Here is a 10,283-nt window from a genome sequence, read left to right as displayed (position 1 = left end):
GGGCAATTTTCATCCTAGAATCGGGAACCATCCATTAAGGACCGGTTCCAAAAAATTGAAATCAGGAACCGCCCGTTGGTTCTGTAGATCAATTCAGGAATCGGACCGTCGGTCTAGTTCAGTTCCCAGGTGGGTCCATGGAACCTGTCCCACTAGCCAAGGATGGAGACGGAAAGACGAAGACAGAGATGGAGAATCGAAGACGATGAGGTGAGCATCGACCGAGAGAAGTGAGAGAGTGAAAGTGAATGTGAACGTGAGACGAAAGCGAAAGAAGGTGTTTATCAGCTCAATATGAGGCTGTAAACGTTGAGCAAGTTAGGTTTAGTTTGGGGATTTAGGATTTTTCTTTAAAAAAAAATTAAAAAGTAAATAAAATATATTATATTTATTATTATATTACTGGCCCGGTCCGGGCGGGTGGGCGGGCGGTTTCACGCCCGAAACCGGGAACTGGACCGGTACGCACCGGTTCCCAAAAATTGGAACTGGGAACTGAACTGGTTCCCTTAGGAACCACCGGTTCCGGGCGGTTCCTGGTTCTTTTGTACACTCCTAGAACCTGAAACCTAAAATTTGTAACAAGTTTTTGTGTTTTTCTTGGTCCATGTTTTCGCGTAATCTTGCGTTATTTCACGGGGTCCGATGATGAGTGCATAATCTTGAACCACTAATCTGAACTTCTATTTTATGACTAAAACTTTTATTTTGTTAATGTTTCATATTTTGTGTGTGTCTATATATAAGTTGTGATCAGTGGATTGTAGCAACAAATGATGGTCATAAAATGTGATGTTTAAATGCAATCGTTCAATTAATAATACAAGTGGAAAGTTTCAAGGTTTTAAGGTATGCATGGTGGATTTCAGGTTCCAAAATATGAAGAATCTGTTCCAATGGATTGATTTCAGGTTCCAGATTTTAGTTCCAGATTCAGATTTCAGGTGGAACCTGTACGAAATTTGGAACCGCTCGTCCCTAAGAAATAGAACGTTCAAAGAAGGAACATAAATTGCGAAAGAATACGCCTTCGAGACCGTTGGATGTGATGAAGACCCTATGGAGACGGGCTCGCGCCACACCGGAACACCGCCTCAATTTCAGGCAAAAGAGAAAACGTGAAAAAAAAAATTATGCCGCCATTTTTAATGGATCTGAACTAAGCCGGTTCGCGGCAACCAGCGGAGAAAAAAACCCTACTTTAAACCCTCCACAGCGAGAGAGGAGAGAGGAAGGTTTGGGTTCGTATCATCATCGTCGTCGTCGTCGTCGACATCATCATCGTCTCCAAGTGTTAGCGTCGGAGTGAGTCGCCCGCTGATGATGGAGGGTCCGAGCCCGAGCGCGGTTTTCATCGACACGAGCCTCGGCACTCACCTGGCGATGCTCGTCTCCGGCGCCGACACCGTCTCCGACCTCAAAAGTAACTCGGGATTCTGTTCTTTTTTCTGTATTTACGTTTGCATTTTCACCTTTGTGTTTTGGTGTTTGTCCTGTTTTGCCTATGTTTGATGGGGTTGTTGTGGCGGGGGTTGATCTTGGAGTGACGGGGAACGTGGGGACCTTGCTGATCGAACCTGATGGGTCTGTCAGATGGAGGATTCTTGAGTGCCCTACCCGCGAACGATGTCGTGTCGGTGATGCTCTCTTTTTGTGCCCCATTTTGTGAATCGGTTGATTGACTGTGTGTGGGGGGAGGTTGTGAGAAAGTGCTCTGGTTCTTCTTTGATAGCAATGCGGCACTGCTATCCATTGGGCCGTTCTCATTTTCAATTTTGGAGGTCTCGCGCCCGACAGATGATTCTGTTTGTCCGTGCTTTACAAGGCTTTTGAAGTGAGAATCTTCAGCCGATTTGGAAATAAGTTTGGATGAGCTCTCTTCAATTTTTAAGAGAAGATGCTTCATCTGCGCTTGGTGAAGCTCTCCTTTTCTTAACCGAATTGTAATCACCGAAATGTTTTCGAAATGTGAGAACTTGTGAATGATCAAATGCTGTAGGATGCATGCAATGATCATTTTCTGCTGCCAAAGTTTGTCAGAGCAGGTGTATAATTGGCCATTTGGGCCTGGATCAAGCTGCTTTAATTTTGTGAGGGAACAGTGGATGTGTTTTGCTAACTTGAGTCCTTTATTTAGCTAGGTCCTCTTTGCAAACATAGGCAGGAAGACATCTTTCTTTGAGTACGTCAAATTTTTTGTTTTCATGTTTGTTCTTCTTGTTGTTTCCACCTTCCTCACATTTTCTAGCAGTCTTAATCAATTTTCATTATCTTGGTTCACAAATGTTGTAGTTTTGGCTGTACACGTGAGTTCAGACAATCATATTGTGCATTCTCTAAATGGTTTTCTTTTACAAGATTCATCATTTTCTAGTTTCTTTTTCAACTAATGCTTGGTTTGTTTCGACTCCTAATTAAAATTAAGTGCTGGTAGAGTTTCAATCAGTGAATGACAGCTAATGCTTCTAATTTACAGAGAAAATAAAGGTTGAACACAAAGCATGCTTCCCAACCTTGGGGGAGATACTTGTTAATGCTGTAAAGGTATGTGTACAAAGGATGGATGATGGCCTTTGGTTTTTTATTTTCTTTACTTCCATTTAAAGTTTACGAGCTTTCATTAATCTGACAGGTTAAGCGCAAAGGAGACTTTTACCATCTAGCTGATTCCATGCATGTGAGAAGTGCATTCAATGGGGTCAAAAAGAATTGGTTTCTTTCAGTTGATGCTTCCATTTCGAGTGTCTATTCTGATGGACAAAACATGCTCAATCCTAGCTCCAGCGGCCAACCCGTTCTCCTTGCAATCTCTAGTAAACCTTCCAGTGATCGACTTGATACTGCACCTGATGACCAGCCTGAAACTGTGCCCAGGTTTGAGGTTTCAACAACGCCAAAGGCTGGTAGCTACCAAAATGGTGACAAGGTCGTTCCTGTCCTTGCTTCAGAAAATTTGGGGGTTGAACAAAATGACGGTGTTAATTGTTCGAACGCAAATAGAATGACCCCTCTGCCCTCTCTAGGGATAAATCAGAACAATGAAATTTCTACATCTAATGCATTATCTACCAAACCTGTGGACATTTGTGACACGTTCACGACTGGATCGAGAAATAAGAAGAGGAAAAAGAAAGAGAAAAAGTCAAAGGTGTGCAATCCAGAAGATTTGAGTCACCCTTCTTCTAGGAAAGCCATCAGGAATGAGATGGAAATGCAGAAGGAGAAATTGGTCTTTGATAGCAAGGATCTCAGTGGAGAACCTGAAATTACTGTGGCTACTGATCAGAGCATTCAGAGCCCGAAATCTTCTGAACCTCAACAGGCCTCTTTTACAGAAAAGCCCGTAGAACCTGTTCAAGAAAAGGGTAAGAATATACTTTCTCGACTGGGTTAATATAGGTGCTGCCTTTCTGCATAATTAATCGGCAATTTAAATCTCAGTTGTAAGTAAAAGTTACAATAGTCCATGTTGTTACTACTTGCTATTTCATCTTGTAGATATTGAGATGCGTGATGTCAATTCCGGTAAACAGTATAGTGGAGACAGTGCAGAAGATGGTGTCCACTCTTGTCCACTTGTAGTCAGAGAGCCGGACCACTCGAAAAGAGGTATTTAGCATTCTATGGTGAGAACTTTTTAGCTCAATGATGGGTTTTCTAGTATTAAGTTGGTTATGCACAGGATTTGGCCAGAATAAAGTCACTGGGGGCATTGAGAAGGCTATTGTCACTGGTGAATCAGTAGTTGCTTCTAAAACTGAGGAACTCAAAGCATCCACAAAGAAAAAAAAGACCTCTAAAAGATTAAAGGAGTCGGATGGGGAAAAATGCATCAATTCATTTAGCGAGCATATTGAAAGCTCTTTGATTGGAAGATCTTTAGCCGACCTTCAAAAAGTTCCTGAAGGTGATGAATCCCAAAATAAACTTGAGAACCGAGAAAACTTTTTGTCTCAAACAAGGGGAGGAGAAACAATGGTGATGGCTGCTGCAGAGCCTCTTGATATGCATGGGACTAAGGTGGAATCTTCTCAACAAGTTATTGAGAAGAATATGGATATTGAGAGCACTGAAGAGAAGACAAAGAAGAAAAGCAAGAAATCACGAAGATCAACTGTGGAGAATCTACCCAGTGTGGAGATGAAAGATCCAAACTCGGACGGTAATGATCCACTAGTGACGAGTGCGACTGTGAATGAGACTACTAACAAGCAGACCAGTCACAGGGGGTCCGTGAAAGGTATTGATCTTGATCCCAAGAAAATTGCCAATGTTGCTGTTGATCCTGAGTGCACGCTTTCTAATTCAGTGAATTCCTCTCTTCTCCAGGTTCATCACGTGCATCTGAAGGAAATAGCGGAGGCAATCCTCCTCAATTGACTATGAATGTGGATCTCCCCAGTAATGACCATCTAGAGAAAGGAGAAAACTTGTCTGAGGCTAGGGGAGGAGAAACAATAGGGAAGATTGCTGCTCCAGGGCATCTCGATCTGCATAGGAGTAAGGCGGAATCCTCACAACAAATTATCGAGGAAGAAGTGAAAACTGATAGCATTGGAGAGAAGACAAAGAAGAAAAGGAAGAAATCACGAAGATCAACTGGGGAGAATCTACCCCTTGTGGAGATGAAAGATCCAAACTCTGATGCTTTTGAACTTACACCGATGAGTACTACTTTGAATGACACTACTAATGAGCATACCGGCATCATGAAGCCCACAAAAGGTATTATGTTAAACCCGAGAAAGTTGCCGTTGTTGCTGTCGATCCTGTATACGCTCTTTCTAATTCAGTGAATTCTTCTCTCTTCTCCAGCTCCATCACATACATCTGAAGGAAATAACGAGGGTGGCCCTCCTCAATCAATCATTAATGTGGATCTCCCTAGTGGTGACCATCTAGATAAAGGAGAAGGCAACTTGTCTCCAGCAAGGGGAGGAGAAAAGATAGCGAGGGCTGCTGCTGTAGAGCCTCTTGATGTGCACGGAACTAAAGCAGAATCCTCGCAACAAATCATCGAGAAAGAATTGAACTTCGATTGCACTGAAGAGAAGACAAAGAAGAAAAGGAAGAAATCACGAAGATCAACTGGGAAGAATCTACCCCTTGTGGAGACGAAAGATCCAAACTCTGATGCTTTTGAACCAACAACGATGAGTACCACTCTAATTGACACTACTAATGAGCATACCAGGTACATGGAGCCCGTGAAAGGTATTAACGTTAAGCCCGAGAAAGTTGCCCTTGTTGCTGTCGATCCTGTATATGCTCTTTCTAATTCAGGGAATCTGTCTCTCTTCTCCAGCTCCATCACATACATCTGAAGGCAATAACGAGCGTGGCCTTCCTCAATCAATCATTAAGGTGGATCTCCCTAGTGGTGACCCTCTAGATAAAGGAGAAAACAAATTGTCTCAAGCAAGGGGAGGAGAAACGATAGTGAGGGCTGCTCCTGTAGAGCCTCTTGATGTGCATGGAACTGAGGCGGAATCCTCCCAACAAATCATTGAGAAGGTGAATGTTGAAACCGCTGAAAAGAAGAAGACAAAGAAGAAAAGAAAGAAATCAGGAAGATCAGCCGTGGAGAATCTACCCAGTGTAGAAATGAAAGATCCAAAGTCCAAAACTAATGATCCACTACCCATTAGTGCAACCGTGGATGAGACTGCTAATGGGCATACCAGTTACATGAAGCCCATGGCAGGTATTTGATTAGTTTCCTGGGAAAATTGTCGTGGTTGCTGTTGTCCCTCTTTACACTCTCTAATTCAGGGAATATTATTTCCCCTCCAGCTCCGTCACGTACATCTGAAGGAAATAACGAGGGTGACCCTGCTCAATCAATCATGAACGTGGATCTCCGTAGTGGTGACCATCTAGCTAAAGGAGGAAACAGCTTGTCTCAAACAAGGGGAGGAGAAACAATGGTGAGGGCTGCTGCTGCAGAGCCTCTTGATGTGCACAGGACTAAGGCAGAATCCTTAGAACAATTCGTTGACAAAGAAATGAACATCGAAAGCACTGCAGAGAATACAAATAAGAAAAGAAAAAAATCACCAAGATCAACTGTGGAGAATCTACCCAGTGTAGATATGGAAGATCCAGACTCTGATGCTAATGATCCGCTACCCATTAGTGCGACTATGAAGACCATGAAAGGTACTGACTTGAATGAGGAGAAAATTGTCGTTGTTGCTTATCCTCTTTACACTCCATCTAATCCCGGGAAATTCCTTTTTCCAGCTCCATCACATACATATGAAGGAAAGAATGAGGGCGACCTTCCTCAATCGATCAAGGATGTGGATCTCCCTAGTGGTGACCATCTAGACGAAGTTAACAATCACGTGAAGGCAGTGATTGAAAGTGACATAATCAATTTCAGTGATTATTTTGCACCAAGGCAACTCCAGCAAGAAGCCCTGGCTCCTGACAATTCTGTTGTTGATGGAGGGACAAAAGAAAATAGCGCAGCTAGAAAGGTCAAAAGCAAAAGAAGAAAGAAAGCTGATGCAACTGTTGATGGCAGCTCGTCCGGGTTGCAGAGTTCACTTATGTCAAATGGACCACAAGATGGACTAAAATCTCCTACTGGTAACTCCTACTCCATCCATCTTCGAGAATCACTGGCTAATGACAAGAATGAGCACTCAGGTAGCAATGGGAAGTATCCTCGTGTAGGTCCTGGAAGTACAGACCAGACTTTGTTGTCTTCAAAATCGGACCAGTTTAAGATTATAGCTGAAGAAGCTCCAGGGGCCAAAGTCATTGTTGTTACTCCTAATCTAGAGAAAGACAGTGAAACATCAGCTGCATCAGGTTCTGACATGAGAAGAACCAAGAATGTTAAAGCAGGCAACAAGAGACGCTCAGGAGTTGACCGCTATCGTCTGGCTGTTAGGAAATCTTCTCACCAGCATACTGGGGAAGTTGTTGATACCTCTGAACGGAAGAAAAGCTTGTTAGCAACATCAATCGCAATTTTCAACGATGAAAGCAGTGGGAGTTCTGCAGAAGCTGAGGGAATTGAGGATTCCGATGCTAGCACCAGGACACCATCAGATAAGTTGTTATCTGACTACTCTGACGGCGACAGTAATGCAAATCTGAACTCACCTAGGGATGGTAAACTTCTAATCTTTTTTTTTTCCCGTGAATTAGTTGTGTCTGCCATGTTAAATAAAATCTACTAGCTGATGAGTTCCATTTATTGAAGTCTCTTTGGCTGACCACATCTGGAACTAGTAATAGCTAATGTCTTTCCTTTTGTGAAATTATCTCAGGGAATCTTTCAAGAAAAGATGATGGTGGGAGTAGCATGAAGAAATCACAGTAAGTACATGCAATTGATCCATGTCACGACCTTTCTTGCTTGTAGAAGAAGAGACCAAAAACATTTAAAACTTTGTATAGATAGGTTGCTGTTTCAAAATTTTCCTTGTGGATGCTTTTACATATAATTTGCATTTTGTTATTGAGCGATTTCACATATTTATATGTTTAATTTTTGGTGAGCGTGTGTTATATGTTTAATTTATGGTGAGCGTGTGGCTTGGATTCTTCTTCCATCTCACTAGTGGATGGCAAGTAATGTCACTGAACAAGATCACACCTCCCTATTTACCGATATGGCTTCCTTACGGCATTCTCTTGCTCTTCTTGCAATAGGTCCTTAGACAGAAAGGATCTAACCCTCGACAAGATCCTCAGGAGTTCAAGCAGGTACAAGAAGGCCAAGCTAGCTGCTTCTCAATCGCAGCTTGAAGACTCTGAAAGCCAACCACTTGAATTTGTGCCTGATAGTCAAGCCATTTCATAGTTGGCTCTGTGAAATACAACAGGTATAGAAGACATACCTCAAGGGGGTTGATTTGGAGGACGAGTCATACACATCATAACCTCCTCAGATTTTGACATTTGTGTTTTTTGTTGAGCTTTTTTTCACCCCCTTTTCTCTATATTCTGCTACTTCTCAATGATCCCCTAATTAGCTTAAAATGCATTTTGCTGGAAAAGAGGTACTCATGTTCAACAATGCTCTGTCCGGAAGCTGACTCTTTTTGGAGTCACTGTGTCCGGTTCAGCTGGTGGTTAATGAAATTTTCCTCCGGTGCAATCACCGCCTACGCCCCCCCCCATTTTCCAAAATTCGGGATGGATGACTGGTTAACTGAGTTCAATAAATTGGAAGTTGTAGCTTTAATACGCTCATGTCAAAGGTCCGATGGAAGTTCTCTCTTGCTGTTAATTGCTTTTGATCATGTTGTTGGTCTTTTTACAGGGTTGATCAACTTATATTTTCCATGTGCTGTCCATTTCTCTGTTTTCTTTATAATTTTCTTCGGTTTATTATTTGGCATACATACGAGAATCGTCTATACAATAATACTTCAATTAGAATCTTCCAAGGAGTCATGGACATCGGATCTGTGGCGTGTTGCACTCGTTCCACTTCCATTCCTTTTGGTTTTGATTTCAGTCTTACATGGCCAAACTCACTAACCAGTAACCGAGCAATAGCAACGGGTCATACGGGCAGTGTACTTCACGAGGAGACAGCATTATCTGCACCTAATATCATATCAAACGCCTCTTTTCTTGAACTGTGGATAATCTTCATCTCAGTGTCGACTTCGAATCCAGGGTCGCTCTTATAGACTCTCCAGTACATTCACAGGCCGGAGATGCAAACTTAACCAGAGATCGAACTCTGCTAATGTCGGCGGTCTGCGTGGTTGCGTCCACAGCGCGGAGTAAATCCACATAAATCACGAAGAGCGTGAGAAAGAGAGAATGAAAAGAGACGTCTAGGGGAGAAACCATTGTACATAGTAGTGTTGATGGCCACATTTTTACATCTTCCAGCACATGAACCATGAACAAGATTTTAAAAAATTAAGACAAGAAAATTCCATTGACAGAAAGTGCAGGTACATGTTATATATAAGTTCCGATACACTTCCACAAAAACCCAGTTCTTTTCTAACTTCGTTTTATCTTTCACTGAGATCTCATCTTGTTGATCTGGTTCAAAGCCGGTTGCAAGATATTGTAGAGCACCCACAAAATGGCCGGAGCCACCACGAACAGCAAGAGTTGCCCTCTGTTGTCGCTTCCCGAGGCCTCGGCGATTGCCGCCAGCTCGGCAGCCGATGCATCCTGGGCCGGCCCGAACCCGTATCCGACAAGCCCGCCAAGCCCGAGCCCGATGATCACCCCCTTGGTGCTCCTCATCCGGTCGATCTGGTTCAGCGCCGGTTGGAGGATGTTGAAGAGGACCCAAGCGATGGCCGGGATGAGGGGCAGCAGCAGCGCGAGCCCGCGGTTGTCACTCTCGGCCAGTTCAGCGATCTGCTGGGCTGCGAAGGCCGGGTCGGCATGGCTGAGTGTAGAGAAGACAGCCCCGGCGATGGCGGAGCCGGCCAGGATTTGGGCCTGCTTGGGGGAGGTGGAGAGGAGGCCAGCGGGGAGGTTGAGGAAGGTGGGCTTGAGGGATGGCTTTGCGGGGATGAGCTTAGGCTGCGAGGAGGAGTTGGTGGCCAAGCACTTGGCGTTGAGCATGGCCATGGTGGACACTGTCGCCGCCATCGGAGGAGGTTGCTTTGAGCTTGAGCTCTGTGTGTCTCTCTGTTCTTCTGGCAGTGGAGAATTGAAGAGTTGGATGGTGATGAGGTTGAGAAGTAAAAACGGAAAGGAGTGGTGCCAACTGCCAACTAAGACATGGAAGTGGCCAATGGGATCGTGCTCTTTGGATTCGAGGCTTATCCGGAGACTGTGAATGGGAGGGCTTTGAGCCTCACATTGGAATTTGGATGGCCCACTTGGTCTTTTCCTTATCCCTTCCTTGTGTTAGTGATCGCCTTGGGAGTGTGTATTTGACATCATGAGCAAAAGAAACCGCATAAACCGGATCGGATCAATCGGGACTGGATCGATTTTTTTTAATTTTTTAATTTTTTAAAAATCTGTAAAAAAGAAAAACTAATCTATCCCCCATTTCATAAAGGGGTGCCCTTCCAACCAAATTTTGCCATAAATTAAAAAAATCTCTGTGAAATCTACAATGCTACACGTAATTCACTAATTGTAAAAATACTTTGATTATTAAGAACATCTTCAATTTCATATTGAACATTAGCCAAAAAAAAAAAACTGAATATGCCACCAGTTCCATTGGCTTATCCGAAAACCAAACCGATCGCCCAAGAACTGGTCATCCCTAATGATTATCATGTGGTCTTAAGGTACTACCGGTTTTCTCCTTAGAACGTTCATGGAGTTCC

General features: G+C 43.5%; 2 protein-coding genes across 4 annotated transcripts; one reads left to right on the top strand and one right to left on the bottom strand.

Moving 5' to 3' along the window:
* The first annotated feature begins 1,172 nt into the window (after positions 1–1,172).
* Positions 1,173–8,203, top strand: LOC115671786 (uncharacterized). 3 transcript variants are annotated; one of them, XM_030593427.2, is made up of 12 exons: positions 1,173–1,423; positions 2,477–2,544; positions 2,633–3,365; positions 3,499–3,609; positions 3,683–4,240; positions 4,330–4,725; positions 4,816–5,214; positions 5,306–5,704; positions 5,794–6,159; positions 6,244–7,125; positions 7,284–7,332; positions 7,669–8,203. In XM_030593427.2, the coding sequence occupies exons 1-12, from the start codon at positions 1,321–1,323 to the stop codon at positions 7,817–7,819; spliced, it is 4,215 nt and encodes a 1,404-aa protein (XP_030449287.1). In that variant the 5' UTR covers positions 1,173–1,320; the 3' UTR covers positions 7,820–8,203. The 3 variants fall into 3 exon arrangements, with proteins under 3 accessions (XP_030449287.1, XP_056165139.1, XP_056165138.1); XM_056309164.1 differs by lacking the exon at positions 1,173–1,423 and having other exon boundaries at positions 2,488–2,544; positions 2,633–2,698; positions 2,785–3,365; XM_056309163.1 differs by lacking the exon at positions 1,173–1,423 and having other exon boundaries at positions 2,492–2,544; positions 2,633–2,698; positions 2,779–3,365.
* A 696-nt stretch (positions 8,204–8,899) lies between these two features.
* LOC115671791 (photosystem II core complex proteins psbY, chloroplastic) lies at positions 8,900–9,698 on the bottom strand. The gene has a single exon (XM_030593433.2). The coding sequence runs from the start codon at positions 9,586–9,588 to the stop codon at positions 9,001–9,003; it is 588 nt and encodes a 195-aa protein (XP_030449293.1). The 5' UTR covers positions 9,589–9,698; the 3' UTR covers positions 8,900–9,000.
* Positions 9,699–10,283: the final 585 nt, after the last annotated feature.

The sequence above is a fragment of the Syzygium oleosum genome, unplaced genomic scaffold (assembly GCF_021117445.2).
Source record: "Syzygium oleosum isolate NSW1041296 unplaced genomic scaffold, Sole_v2.1 Sole_v2.03, whole genome shotgun sequence".
Taxonomy (NCBI): Eukaryota; Viridiplantae; Streptophyta; class Magnoliopsida; order Myrtales; family Myrtaceae; genus Syzygium; species Syzygium oleosum.
The sequence above is the reverse complement of the archived record's forward strand: the minus strand, read 5'-3'. Positions and strand labels throughout refer to the sequence as shown.